The 14,937-nt window shown below is 51.0% G+C and overlaps 1 protein-coding gene, 1 non-coding gene and 1 pseudogene across 6 annotated transcripts in view; 1 reads left to right on the top strand and 2 right to left on the bottom strand.

Moving 5' to 3' along the window:
* PDE4A (phosphodiesterase 4A) overlaps positions 1 to 14,937 on the top strand; it is a 43,150-nt gene that overhangs the window by 12,274 nt on the left and 15,939 nt on the right. For 4 of the 5 annotated variants that reach the window (XM_064381883.1, XM_064381882.1, XM_021676653.2 and 1 more), the window contains exons 2-6: positions 11,190 to 11,381; positions 12,507 to 12,543; positions 12,671 to 12,741; positions 14,475 to 14,524; positions 14,701 to 14,813. In XM_064381883.1, coding sequence (XP_064237953.1) covers positions 11,190 to 11,381; positions 12,507 to 12,543; positions 12,671 to 12,741; positions 14,475 to 14,524; positions 14,701 to 14,813 — 463 coding nt within the window. Of the gene's footprint in view, positions 1 to 5,911; positions 6,215 to 11,189; positions 11,382 to 12,506; positions 12,544 to 12,670; positions 12,742 to 14,474; positions 14,525 to 14,700; positions 14,814 to 14,937 lie in introns of those variants that run through there. The other variant, XM_012435976.3, reaches the window with a different exon arrangement.
* On the bottom strand, positions 5,756 to 5,862 carry LOC135276840 (U6 spliceosomal RNA). The gene has a single exon (XR_010344398.1). It is a non-coding gene; the product is annotated as a U6 spliceosomal RNA (small nuclear RNA).
* Positions 10,028 to 10,378, bottom strand: LOC135276796 (small nuclear ribonucleoprotein Sm D2-like; annotated as a pseudogene).

Here is a 14,937-nt window from a genome sequence, read left to right as displayed (position 1 = left end):
GCAGTTGACTCATGGCCATACACAGGTGGCACACAGACCACAGCAACCCTGGCCCACCCCTTGCACATCTGTGTCTACACTGCGTTCCCCCACAGTGAGGGGTGAGAGTGAGACACACTCTCGCCAAAATACACACCCAGAGCTCACGCATGTTCCTGCAAGCTGGACTCCCACCTGCACCAGATACACACAGGAACGCACCTCATGCCCACACAGGGGTCAGGGACTGTCACAGTATTAGTGCGACAGTCTCATGAAGTCACCCAGACTCAGAAATACACAGAGATGCAGACAGACACCCATGAACACCCAGCCCCTGCTCACACACGCAGACGTGCGATGCCACAGAGATGTCTATGTGCAGTGCCCGGGGCACACAGACCTTCCCCTCCCCCAGACTCTTACATACCCCATCCCTTCTTGCAAACTCAGCCCCCCAGACAGCTGTGTCACCTGGCACCATGTGCCTGCCTGGGAGACATACACCAGCACCCGCCTTCAACCTCTGTGTGACCTTCACAAAGCAAATGCCAGGTCTTTCCATAAAGGCTGCCTGGCACCACCTACAAGTGAGTCAGGTGGAAAAGCTCAGGGAGCAGCGTAGACACCAGGCCTGCCTGCTGTGTGTACCCCGTGGGAAGACTCTCGACGCAACTTTGTAGCTCAGCTGCTCGGGTTCAAATCCACGTTCTAGTCTTGGTGTAGTGGCTCACGCCTGTAATCCCAACACTTAGGGAGGCTGAGGCAGGAGAATGTTTTTGGCTTGAGCCCAGGAGTTCGAGACCAACCTGGGCAACATGGCAAAACCCCAGTCTCTACAAAATAAATAAATTTTAAAAGAAATCCATTCTCTACTACTAATAACCATGGTATTCATCCTTTCTGAGCCTGAGTTTCTTTCCTTTTTTTTTTTGAGACAGGGTCTCACTGTGTCACCCAGGCTGGAGCTCTGTGGAAAAATCTTGCCTCACTGCAACCTCTGCCTCTCAGGTTCAAGCAATTCTCGTGCTTCAGCCTCCCAAATAGGTGGGATTACAGGTGTACGCCACCATGGCCCAGCTAATTTTTTTGTATTTTTAGTAGAGATGAGGTATCTCTATGGTGGCCAGGCTGATCTCGAACTCCTGGGCCCAAGTGATCCACCTGCCTCAGTCTCCCAAAGTGCTGGGGTTACAGGCGTGAGCCACTGCACCCAGCCTCAGTTTCTTTGTCTGGAAAATGGATCGTGAATGCATGTTATAGTATAGCACAATGCCTAGTGTGTGGCCTTCACTTAAGTGGTTTTTTTTTGAGACGGAGTCTCACTCTGTCACCCAGGCTGGAGTGCCGTGTCACGATCTCGGCTCACTGCGACTTCTGCCTCTTGGGTTCAAGCAATTCTCATGCCTCAGCCTCCCGAGTAGCTGGGATTGCAGGTGCCCAACACCATGCCTGGCTAATTTTTGTATTTTTAGTAGAGATGGGGTTTCTCCATGTTGGTCAGGCTGGTCTTGAACTCCTGACCTCAAGTGCTCTGCCTGCCTCTGCCTCCTACCAAAGTGCTGGGATTAGAGGTGTGAGCCACTGTGCCCGGCCTTCCTTTTTTTTTTTTTTTTTTAAGACAAAGTCCCCATCTATCACCTAGGCTAGGGTGCAGTGGTACCATCTCTGCTCACTGCAATCTCTGCTTCCCAGGCTCAAGCGATCCTCCAACAGGCATGAGCCACTGAGCCTGGCCATAGTTCCTGTTATTATAATCTGTACCAATGTGTTTCTTTCCCCTGCCCCCCTCCCAACTTGTTTGTTTCCCATCAGTCCCTGCAGTAGCCATCCCCAAGGCCTAGACTGTCCCTGGACTGCACAGTCCTCAACAGGCCCAATTTCATGCTCCCCAGAGCCCTGGTGGGCAGGCCTAGGGGCCGCTTAGAGGGGGAATCAGGTAGCAACTTCATATGAGAGCATCACCTGGTGAAACCCCGTCTCTACTAAAAATGCAAAAATTAGCTGGGCATGAGGGTGGATGCCTGTAATCCCAGCTATTCAGGCGGCTGAGGCAGGAGAATCGCTTGAACCCAGGAGGCAGAGGTTGCAGTGAGCTGAGATTGTGCCACTGCACTCCAGCCCAGGTGACAGAGCGAGACTGTGTCTCAGAAAAAAAAAAAAAGCGTCAACAAATGGTCAGCCTGAGGCCAGGTGCAGTGGTCACGCCTATAATCCCAGCACTTTGGGAGGGTGAGACTTTGGGAGGCAGATTTCTTGAGTCTAGGAGTTCAAGACCAGCTTGGGCAACATGGTGAAACCCTGTCTCTGCTAAAAAAAAATAAAAAAACTAGCTGGGTGTGGTGGTGTGCGCCTGTGGTCCCAGCTATTCGGGAGGCTGAGGTGGGAGGATACCTTGAGCCTGGGAGGTGGAGGCTGCAGTGAGCCATGATTGCATGGCTGCACTGCAGCCTGGGTGACAGAGCAAGACCCTGTATCAACACACACACCACACACACACACACACACACACACACACACACACACCCCACACACAAATGATTAGCCTTCCTAAGGGGGAGTCTTAGCAGGTCATTTCACCTCCAGTGGAGTGTCTGGGCATGTGGCTGTGATGTAAGGCTGCCAGCTACCCCTGTTTCTGGGTTCCAGCCTTGGAGCCCATGGAGATGTCGCTGGAGTGGCCTCTGGCCTAACTTTGGTCCACCCTGAGCAGTCAGTGGCAAGCCAGGGAGGGTGACTGTCCATGGCTCAGGGGTCTGATTCTGGGGCATAGCAGGCCCTGGCTCTCCCGATCCCCACTATCTCTGAGGCAGCAGTTCTGTAGTCCTGTCTCCTCCCCTCTGTCCTTTCACAGCCCAGGGGACATCGGCTCCTGAAGCACAAACAGCACAAACAGCAGGGCCCCAGGGAGCGTCCTCTTCCCATCCAGGCCTCTGGGCTCCTGATGACGTGAGCTGAGTCCCTTGGGGCTGGTGGATCTGCTGGGATGCTAGCAGGGTACCCGGTTGGGAACAGGGTCTCACCTTCCTAAACTGCGGCTTAAATTCCTGGGCCGGGGAGTTGGAGGTGAGGCATCCTCTATGTGTAGCTATGTTCTTCTCCCCTTCTCTGGAGCTGAAAAAAATCTACCCTGGGCCTTAGAGACAGCACATGGTTCTCAGACAGTGAAGCCACCAACCCCTTGTCTCCTTAGGCATGGGAATGTTAAGAGGACCTACTATATGTTAATTTATAGAGTGGGTTGGAGCCCTCTAAGGGTTAATGTGTATAAACCACTTTCATAGTGCCAGGCACACAGCAAGCACTCAATATAATGTCTTGTTATTATTACTTTATGCCTGAAAGGATCTAATCTGGCATCCAGGACACAGCAGGTGCTCAATAAATGGACATCATCGGCCAGGTGTGGTGACTCATGCCTGTAATCCTAGCACTTTGGGAGGTCGAGGTGGGTGGATCTCAAGGTCAGGAGTTCAAGACCAGCCTGGCCAAGACAGTGAAACCCCGTCTCTACTAAAAATACAAAATTAGCAGGGCATGGTGGTGTGTGCCTGTAATCCCAGCTACATGGGAGGCTGAGGCAGAGAATTGCTTCAACCTGGGAGGCGGAAGTTGCAATGAGTCAAGATTGCACCATTGCACTCCAGCCTGGGCAACACAGTGAAACTGCATCTCAAAAATAAAAATAAAAAAATAAATGAACATTATCGGCTGGGTGCGGTGGCTCAAGCCTATAATCCCAGCACTTTCGGAGGCTGAGGCAGGTAGATCACCTGAGGTCAAGAGATCGAGACCATCCTGGTCAACATGGTGAAACCCATTTCTGCTAAAAGTACGAAAATTAACCGGGCGTGGTGGCATGCACCTGTAGCCCCAGCTACTTGAGAGACTAAGGCAAGAGAATTGCTTGAGCCTGGGAGGCAGAGGTTGCAGTGAGCTGAGATCACATCACTGCACTCTAGCCTATATGACAGAGCGATAGTCTGTCTCAAAAATAAATAAATAAATAAATAAATGGACATTATCATCAAAGGCTCAAGCTGATGATCTATGAGTATCTCACCTTAAGAGTGTTTTTTTTGTTTTATGTTTTTTGAGATGGAGTCTTGCTCTGTCGCCCAGGCTAGAATGCAGTGGTGTGATCTTGGCTCACTGCAACCTCTGCCTCCCAGATTTAATTCAAGCAATTCTCTTGCCTCAGCCTCCCAAGTAGCTGGGATTACAGGTGCATGCGACCATGCCCTAATTTTTGTATCTTTAGTAGAGACGGGATTTTACCATGTTGGTCAGGCTAGTCTCAATCTCCTGACCTTGTGATCAGCCTGCCTTGGCCTCCCAAAGTGCTGGGATTACAGGCATGAGCCACCATGCCCAGCCAAGAGTGTTTTTTAAAATTTACTTGAAAAAATTAACGTATAGTAAAACCTACCCCTTTAAGTTTACATTCTATGAAGTTCTTTGTTTGTGGTAAAATATACATCACAAGATTTACCATTTTACCCATTGTTTTCATTTTTTTTTTTTTAGATAGGGTCTCACTGTATTAATCCAGGCTGGAGTATAGTGGCACGATCTCAGCTCACTGCAAACTCTGCCTCCTGGGTTCAAGTGATTCTTGTGCCTCAGCCTCCCGAATAGCTGGGATTACAGGCATGCACCACCACACCCAGCTAATTTTTGTATTTTTAGTAGAGACAGAGTTTCACCATGTTGGCCAGGATGGTCTCCAACTCCTGACCTCGTGATCCACCCGCCTCAGCCTCCCAAAGTGCTGGGATTACAGGCGTGAGCCACCACGCCCAGCCAGGACTTTTTAATGTTCTCAGACTGAAACTTTAAGCACAAACACAGCATTTCTGTATCTCCCCAGCCCCTGGCGCCTACTCTTCTTTGTCTCTGAGTTTAAGTACTCCAGGGATTCATATAAGTGGAATTTCCTGTGCACTATTTCACCATTTATCTTTTTCTGACTGGCTTATTTCACTGAGCATAAGGTTTTCAAGGTTCATCCATGGTGCAGCCTGTGTCAGAATTTTCTTCCTTTTTTTTTTTTTTTTTTTTTTGAGACGGAGTTTTGCTCTTGTTGCCCAGGCTGAAGTACAATGGCGTGATATCGGCTCACCACGACCTCCACCTCCCAGGTTCAAGCAATTCTCCTGCTTCGGTGTCCTGAGTAGCTGGGATTACAGGCATGCACCACCACACCCGGCTAATTTTGTAATTTTAGTAGAGATGGGGTTTCTCCATGTTGGTCAGGCTGGTCTCAAACCCCCGACCTCAGGTGATCTGCCTGCCTCAGCCTCCCAAAGTGCTGGGATTACAGGTGTGAGCCACCTCGCTCAGCCATTTTTCCCTTTTAAAGGCGGAATTATATTTCATTGAATGGATGTAACACATTTTATTGATTCATTCATCTGTTGATGGACACATCGGTCGCTTTTACCTTTTGGCCATTATGAATTATGCCGCTGTGAACACGGGTGTCCATGTATCTGTTTGAGATCCCTGCTTTCAATACTTTTGGGGATAGACGTAAGAATGTGATTGCTGGGTTGTATGGTAATTCTATATGTTTGTTTGTTTTAAGGGTTTTTTGTTTGTTTCTTTTTTGAGACAGAGTCTTGCTCTGTCGGCTAGGGTCGAGTGCAGTGGCACAATCTCAGCTCAATGCAACCTCCATCTCCCAGGCCCAAGCAATTCTCCTGCCTCAGCCTCCCGAGTAGCTGGGACTACAGGCACATGCCACCACACCTGGCTAATTTTTGTATTTTTTTTTTTTTTTATGGAACGCTTCACGAATTTGCGTGTCATCCTTGCGCAGGGGCCATGCTAATCTTCTCTGTATCGTTCCAATTTTAGTATATGTGTTGCCGAAGCGAGCACTAATTTTTGTATTTTTAGTAGAGATAGGGTTTCACCATGTTGGCCAAGCTGGTCTCAAACTCCTGACCTCGTGATCCGCCTGCCTCAGCCTCCCAAAGTGCTGGGATTACAGGCGTGAGCCACTGCCCCTGGCCTACAGACATTTTTGATTGGTGTTACAGTTGTTCTCTCAACACCAGGTAGGAATGGATTGTTTCTGAGTTGAGAGGAATCGGAGCAGCAGAGAGACCTACTCAGCAGAGCAGAGAGTGCAGCAGGTGGGAGAGAAGGTGATGTCACCTCAGGGATGCGAAGAGTCCAGGCCCTCAACAAGGCGTCTCTCTAGAGCTCCAATCTGAGGCCCAGGAGGCAGGTCAGAGACTGACAGATGGGTGGATGGAGGTAGGAGTGCCCCCTGGCTGCATAGTCCCTTCTCTTGGAGTGAAGAGACCAGCTGTCTGGAAGGGAGAGCAATTGGGAAACAGGACACGGGTAAAGGCCAGTTATGGCCGGGCGCAGTGGCTCACACCTGTAATCCCAGCACTTTGGGAGGCCCAGGTGGGCGGATCACAAAGTCAGGAGATTGAGACCAGCCTGGCCAATATGGTGAAACCCCGTCTCTACTAAAAAATACAAAAATTAGCTGGGTGTGGTGGCACGCACCTGTAATCTCAGCTACTCGGGAGGCTGAGGCAGGAGAATTGCTTGAACCTGCGAGGGTTTTTTTTTTTTTGAGCCAGGGTTTCACTCTGTCACCCAGGCTAGTGTGCAGTGGTGCGATCTTGGCTCACTGCAATCTCTGCCTCACAGGTTTAAGTGATTCTCCCACCTCAGCCTCCCTAGTAGCTGGGATTACAGGCGTGAACCACCATGCCTGGCTAATTTTTTTGTTGTATTTTTTGGTTGAGATGGGGTTTTACCATGATGCCCAGGCTGGTTTCAAACTTCTAGACTAGAGTGATCTGTCCACCTCGGCCTCCCAAAGTGCTGGAATTACAGGCATGAGCCACTGCGCCTGGCCTATTTATTTTTGAAACAAGATCTCCCTTTGTCGTCCAGGCTGGAGTGCAGTGGTGTGATTACAGCTTACTATAGCCTCAAACTTCCCAGGTTCAAGTGATCCTCCAGCCTTAGCCTCCCAGTATCTGGGACTACAGGCACACACTGCCATGCCTGGCTAATTAAAAAAGGTTTTTAAAGAGATGGGGTCTCCCTATATTGCCCAGGCTGGCAGCAAGCTCCTGGCCTCAAGCCATCCTCCCACCTCGGCCTCCCAAATCACCGGGATTCTAGACATGGCCAGAATAGTGCCTGTTGATACACAAAAGTCTTTCATTTTGATGAAGTCCACTTGTTATTGTTGCTTTGGTGTCAAAGCCCAGAAATCATTGTCAAATCTAAGGTTGTGAAGCTGCTAAGAGTTTTATAGTTTTGGCTCTTATGTTTAGGTATTTGATTCATCTTGAGTTAATTATTTTTTATTTTTCTGAAAGGGAGTCTTGCTCTGTCGCCCAGGCTGGAGTACAGTGGCACCATCTTGGCTCACTGCAACCTCCACCTCCTGGGTTCAAGCGATTCTCTTGCCTCAGCCTACCGAGGAGCTGGGATTACAGGTGCCCATCACCACACTCAGCTAATTTTTGTATTTCAGTAGACATAGGGTTTCACTATGTAGGTCAAACTGGTCTCGAACTCCTGACCTCAAGTGAACCACCTGCCATGGCCTCACAAAGTGCTAGGATTTATAGGTGTGAGCCACACTGCCTGGCCTTGAGTTAATTTTTGTATGCAGCTCCTTCAGTTTTCCCAGCACCATCGTTTTGAAAAGACAGTTCTTTCTCCATTGAATAGTCTTTGGGGTTAGACTGGTGGGTAGATTTCAGGCTCTGCTCTGACTGGGTGCAAGTGGAGAGGGAGAGAGGATAGGAGCCCCCTGCTCCCCTCTTTAGGTCAGCTTGTGGAGAGTCAGCATAAGACTTTTCTTAGTCTCTTGACTAAGAGATAAGTTTGAAATCTGCTAGGCCTGCCAAGCGCCCGTAATCCCAGTACTTTGGGAGTCTGAGGTGGGTGGATCACTTGAGGCCAGGAGTTTGAGACCAGCCTGGCCAGCATGGTGAAACCCTGTCTCTACTAAAACTACAAAAAATTAGCCGGGCTTGATGGTGGGCGCCTGTAGTCCTAGCTACCCGGGAGGCTGAGGCAGGAGAATTAATTGCTTGAACCCTGGAGGCAGAAGTTGCAGTGAAGCACGGTCACGCCACTGCACTCCAGCTTAGGCAACAGAGTGAGACCCTGTCTCAAAAACAAAACAAAGCAAAACAAAAATGTAAGAAGACAAGCTTCCAGTCAGGCATAGTGGCTCTTGTCTGTAATCTCAGCATTTTGGGAGGCCAAAGTGGGAGGATCTCTTAAGCTAGGAGTTACAGACTATCCTTGACAACATAGGGAGACCCCATTACTATAAAAAATGCAAAAATTTGCCAGGCATGGTGGCACGTACCTCTAATCACAGCTACTTGGGCGGCTGAGGCAGGAGAATCCCTTGAACCCAGGAGGCAGAAGTTGCAATGAGCCAAGATCGCGCCACTCTACTCCAGCCTGGGTGACAGAGTGAGGCTCCCTCCTAAAATATAAATAAATAAGGCCGAGTGTGGTGGCTTATACCTGTAATCCCAGCACTTTGGGAGGCTGAGGCGGGTGGATCACAAGATCAGGAGATCAAGACCATCCTGGCCAACATGGTGAAACCATCTCTACTAAAAATATAAAAAATCAGCTGGGTGTGGTGGCGCACGCCTGTAGTCCCAGCTACTCAGGAGGCTAAGGCAGGAGAATCTCTTGAACCCAGGAGGTGGAGGTTGCTGTGAGCCGAGATCACACCACTGTACTCCAGCCTGGCACCTGGCAACAGAGCGAGATTCTGTCTCAATAAATAAATAAATGAATAAATGCAAAATTAGATCGGCATGGTGGCAGGTGCCTGTAATCACAGCTACTTGGAAGGCTGAGGCAGGAGAATCACTTGAACCTGGGAGGCAGAGGTTGCAGTGAGCCAAGATGGCCCCATTGCACTCCAGCCTGGGCAAAACCTCATCTCAAAAAAAAAAAAAGTGTTAAGGTTGAAATTTGAAATTTTGGCTGAGTTGATCAGGGGAGGTTTCTCTGTGGTGGTGACATTTGAGCAGAGGCCTGAAGGAGGGAAGGAGGAGCCGCTGCCAATCTGGGCTGGAGAAACAGCCTGTGCAAAGGCACTGAGGCAGGACTGTGTCTGAGTTTTTTTTTTTTTTTTTTTTTTTTTTAGATGGAGTCTACCTCTGTTGCCTAGGCTGGAGTGCAGTGGCGAGATCTCAGCCCACTGCAACCTCCGACTCCTGGGCTTAAGTGATTCTCCTCCCTCAGCCTCCCAAGTAGCTGGGATTTCAGGCACCTACCACTATGCCTGGCTAATTTTTGTATTTTTAGTAGAGACGGAGTTTTACCATGTTGGCCAGGCTGGTGGAGATCTCCTGACCTCCAGTGATCCACCTGCCTCAGCCTCCTAAAGTGCTGGCCTGTGTCTCAGATTTTTAGGGAACAGTGAGGAAGCCATTATGGCTGGAGTGGAATGAATGTGGGGGAATGGGGAAGCATGGGACAGGACCTGTGAGCTGCAGTGAGGACTTTGGATTTTGCCGAGTAAGGTGGGATCCATAGAAGGTTCTGAGCAGAGGGAGGACTGGACCTCATTTAGGTGTTCCCAAGCTCCCCCTGGTGGCCGTTGAAGGAAGACTGGGCTTGAAAACAGGAGGAGGGACCAGGGCAGAGGTGAATGCAGCCAGTCCTGGCTGGGAATGAGGGGAGCTGGCCAAGGAGTGGGTGAGAAGTAGACACATTCTGAATAAGTGTTGGCAGCAAGGCTGATTTGAGGTGCAAAGGAAAGAGTGAATGATCCCACACATTTTGGCCCTGGTGTCCCCAGCACAGCAGTGGGGACGGGTGCACCCCGGTGCTCAACAAGTGTTCCATCTTTGCACTTCTGTGTCTCCCATCACTTTTAGGATGTCTGTGTTTCTTTTTTCTTTCTTTTTTTCTTTTTTTTTTTTTTTTTTAGAAAAAAACACAGAGCTTTATTATTCTCAACACCAGCAGCAGCGGTCTCCATAGGACAGGGGAGTGAGTTCTGTTGACCGATAGGGATAGGTGGCTCCTACTTGCCGGTGATGAGCGGGTTCCGCAGGATCACGATGACTGAGTCCCTGCGCAGGAACATCTTGGAGATGTAGCGGTCTTCGTTGACTGGCTTGGACTTCTTGCCCTTGCCGCTCTTGGGTACCTCCGTCCACATCTCCTTCACGTTCTCCAGCACCATGCTGCAGCGCCTGTCGAAGGCCTTCACGTGGCCCAGGAGTTTCCTATTGTTGCGGCAATTGAGCACTTGGGTGTTGTTCTTGACGGACTGAGTGAGCACAGAGATTGGCCCCGTGTTAAATTTCTGCTCCTCTCACGTCTGCAGCTCCTCTGGGGTCATCTCACTCTTGGGCTTGTTGAGGAGGCTCATGTTGGTCACTAAGCTCTCGATTCACTCCCATTTCCTCCGCGTTGCTGCCGCCTCCTATCTGTCTTTCCTTAACATCCTCCACTTGGCCAGGCGTGGTGGCTCACATCTGTAATCCCAGCAGTTTGGGAGGCTGAGGCAGGTGGATCACATGAGGCCAGGAGTTTAAGACCACCCTGGCCAGCATGGTGAAATCCTGACTCGACTAAAAATACAAAAATTAGCCAGGCATGGTAGGGTGCATGTCTGTAATCCCAGCTACTCAGGAGGCTGAGGCACAAGAATCATTTGAATCCAGGAGGCGGAGGTTGCAGTGAGCCGACATCATACTGCACTACTCCAGCCTGGGCCACAGAGAGAGACCATGTATAAAAAAAAAAAAAAAAATTCTCCACCTGAATCTCTGCCAGGAATTTCCTTGGTTTCTTCTTTCTTCTTCTTTTTTTCTTTTTGAGATGGAGTCTTGCTGTGTCGCCCAGGCTGGAGTGCAGTGCTGCAATCTCAGCTCACTGCAACCTCCACTTCCAGGGTTCAAGCAATTCTCCTGCCTCAGCCTCTCAAGTAACTGGGATTACAGGCACGCACCACCATGCCCAGCTAATTTTTTGTATTTTTAGTAGAGATGGGGTTTCATCACGTTGGCCAAGCTGGTCTCGAACTCCTGACCTCAAGTGATCCACCCACCTTAGCCTCTCAAAGGGTTGGGATTACAGGCGTTACAGATGTGAGCCACCTCGCCTGGCCTCCTCATTCCTCTTGACCTCCTTAACACCGTTTCAGCCTCCTGACCCCTCTTCTCGCCCATCCCCTGCAGCTTCGATGCAGAGAATGGGCCGACACCATCTCCCGGCCGAAGCCCCCTGGACTCGCAGGCGAGCCCAGGACTTGTGCTCCATGCTGGGGCGGCCACCAGCCAGCGTCGGGAATCCTTCCTGTACCGCTCAGACAGTGACTATGACATGTCACCCAAGACCATGTCCCGGAACTCATCGGTCACCAGCGAGGCGTGAGCATGCCCCTCCCCACATCCCAGTTCCCCCAGGCCTGGTCCTGCTGCAAGCTGCCCTTCCCAGCAAGGAGTAGGGGGCACTCACCCCCATCCTGCTCAGCAACCCCCAACCTGTCCTCCCCATTGAAGGGTAAGCACCCCCTGTCCCTTCTCTAAAGGCCTCAGTTCTTTTTTCTTTTTTTTGAGACGGAGTCTCACTCTGTCGCCCAGGCTGGAATACAGTGGCACGATCTCAGCTCACTGCAACCTCCGCCTCCTGGGTTCAAGCGATTCTCCTGCCTCAGTTTCCCAAATAGCTGGGACTATAGGCGCCCACCACCCACATGGGCTAATTTTGTATTTTTAGTAGAGATGGGGTTTTGCCAGGCTGGCCAGGCTGGTCTCAAATTCCTGAACTCAGGTGATCTGCTCACCTTGGCCTCCCAAACTGCTGGGATTACAGGCGTGAGCCACCGTGCCCGGCCTCAGTTCTTTTATAAAAAAATATATTAAAATAGTGGAGGCTGGGCACAGTGGCTCACACCTGTAATCTCGGCACTTTGGGAGGCCAAGGTGGGTAGGTTTTTCCAGGCCAGGAGTTTGAGATTAGCCTGGCTAACATGGCGAAACCCTGTCTCTACTAAAAATACAAAAATTAGGAGGGGGCGGGGAGGTAAAATAAATAAATAAATAAATAAATACGAAAATTAGTGGGGCGAGGTGGCACGTGCCTGTAATCCCAGTTTCTTGGGAGGTTGAGGCAGGAGAATTGCTTGAACCAGGGAGGCGGAGGTTACAGTGAGCCGAGTTCACACCACTGCACTCCAGACTGGGTGACAGAGCAAGACTCTGTCTAAAAAAAACAAAAAAACAAAAAAAAGCCGTTTTCACCTCTCGTCTCTCTCCCTTTCACCACTTTCTCTCTTCCCCTCCGACCCATCTGAGCCACACTCCTTAACTGCCATTTCTTCCATGATCAGCCCTGGACACATGTCCACCCTTATGCAGTATAAGTGTCCTCTCCCTGGGCCCCACAAAGCCCCCTCCCTCCTTCTCAGCCTCCCTGGGTCCAGCCTCACAGAGCATCCACCCCAGAGAGTTGCTTCTCTGCCGACCCTGACCTGCCTCTGTCCTCAATCACAGGCACGCTGAAGACCTCATCGTAACACCATTTGCTCAGGTGAGACCCCCTCCCCAAATGGTTAAGGAGAAAAGAGGCTCCAACATTCCACCATACTTGGGGGCAGGGCCCAGCCCTGCTGCCGGTCTAGGGGGACCCCCCTCCTCACTGCCACTTCCCATCCCAGGTGCTGGCCAGCCTCCGGAGCGTCCGTAGCAACTTCTCACTCCTGACCAATGTGCCCGTTCCCAGTAACAAGTAAGTGAAGGCTGAGCTGCAATAGCTGTGATCATAAGGGGACGCTTTCCCGCTTTCTGCTCTCAGCCCTGCTGTGTGACCTCGGGCAGGCAGGTGACCTCTCTGAACCTCTGTTCAGACAACAGCTCCCAGAGAGCCAGAGAACCATCGTAGCTCAAGCACCTAAGACACAGGTTTTGTTCTTTTGTTTTCGTTTTTTCTTGAGATGAGGTCTTACTCTGTCACCCAGGCTGCAGTGCAGTGGCACGATCTCAGCTCCCTGCAACCTCTGCCTCCCGGATTCAAGTGATCCTCCTGCCTCAGCCTCCTGGGTAGCTAGGATTACATGCATGCGCTACCATACCCGACTAATTTTTATATTTTTAGAAGAGATGGGGTTTCACCATGTTGGCCAGGCTGGTCTCCAACTCCTGACCTCAGGTGATCCACCCTCCTCGGCCTCCCAAAGTGCTGGGATTCCAGGTGTGAGCCACTGTGCCCTGCCCAGAGGTTTTTATAAATATTTGGGGGTCTGGATGCATGGTGGTAAGGCCACAGCCACAGTCCCCAGGGCCACCCTGGGCCTTGACACCAAGTTGCTGGGCAGATGGCATTCCATGCGGCTTCTGTTGCCCCTCTGTAAAGTGGTGATCACAGGCAAGCATGCCAGCTCATACCTGTAATCCCAGCACGTTGGGAGACCAAGGCAGTAGGATCACTTGAATCTAGGAGTTCGAGACCAGCTTGGGGGAAACAAAGTGAGACCCTCTCTCTACAAAAAAAAAAAAAAAAAAAAATTTAGCCCAGCATGGTGGCATGTGCCTGTGGTTCCCATTTACACAGTAGGCTGAGACAGATGGATCATTTGAGCCTAGGAGATTGAGGCTGCCGTGAGCTGTGTTCCCACCACTGCACTCCAGCCTGGTGACAGAGCAAGACCCTGGCTCAAAAATAAATAGAATAATAAAGTGGGGATGACAATAATGCCTCCCTTAGATAACTGCTGTGAGGAGAGATGATGTCTAGAATGTGCTAGAATATCATCCTACACATAGTAAGTGCTCAATACACAGGAGTGGTTCTTATTTTGTTTTAGGGCAAGAGGTGTGGCTGAGAGCTGCCAGTCCTTCTGGGGGTAGGGGACATAGACATCCTTGGGGCTTGGAGGATTTGTAGGGAGTTAGTCAGGAGAGACCTTCGAAACCCAGGACCTGACCTTAAGGCAGATCAGCCACGTGGTCTTGAAGAAGCTGTTTCACCTCCTTGAGCCTCAGTTTCCACATCTGTAATGGATTTTTCTGGGACTCATTGAGGCTGCAGGCAGAGTACACGGCAGCATCCCTAAGACAGAGTAAGCATTCAGAAAAATGATAATTGGCTGGGCGAAGTGGCTCACACTTGTAATCCCAGCATTGCAGGGAGGCCGAGATGGGCGGATCGCCTGAGGTCAGGAGTTCGAGACCAGCCTGCCCAACATGGAGAAATCCTGTCTCTACTAAAAATACAAAGTTATCCAGGTGTGATGGGGCATGCCTGTAATCCCAGCTACGCGGGAGGCTGAGACAGGACAATCGCTTGAACCCAGGAGGCGGAGGTTGCGGTGAGCCGAGATCATGCTATTGCACTCCAGCCTGGGCAACAAGAGCGAGACAAAAAAAACAGAAAAATGAAAATTGGCACTGTTCATGGAAAGGGGGAGGGTGGGACCTGGTGAGGGGACCCAGGCTGATGTTGCAGCCCCATTTTTTTTGCAGGCGGTCTCCGCTGGGCGGCCCCACCCCTGTCTGCAAGGCCACGCTGTCAGGTAGCTAAGCCCAGAGGGGTGGGAAGGGTCCCCTCTTGCTGCCCCAGTGGGGGTCCCTCAGCCCCTTCCCCACCCAGAAGTCCATTCATCTGGTGAACCCTGTCACCGCGGGCTGAGGCCTCTGGGCTTCTGCCTATAGACCTTCTTAGTCACTATCCTGGCTGCTCCTTCCTTAGAAGAAACGTGTCAACAGTTGGCCCGGGAGACGCTGGAGGAGCTGGACTGGTGTCTGGAGCAGCTGGAGACCATGCAGACCTATCGCTCTGTCAGCGAGATGGCCTCGCACAAGGTGCGCGGGTGGTGGGCGGAACCACTGGGTGCAGCCGGTGGGGGCGGGGCCAGTGGGTGGAGCCAACCACTGGATGGGACCAGTGGGCGCGGCCTGCGGATGGAGCCAGCCACTAGGCTGGACC

This window comes from Aotus nancymaae, unplaced genomic scaffold (genome assembly GCF_030222135.1).
Source record: "Aotus nancymaae isolate 86718 unplaced genomic scaffold, 86718_ANA_hifiasm-v0.15.2.pri h1tg000028l, whole genome shotgun sequence".
Lineage (NCBI taxonomy): Eukaryota > Metazoa > Chordata > Mammalia > Primates > Aotidae > Aotus > Aotus nancymaae.
Note: the sequence above shows the minus strand (reverse complement) of the source record. Positions and strands in the feature narration are given on the sequence as shown.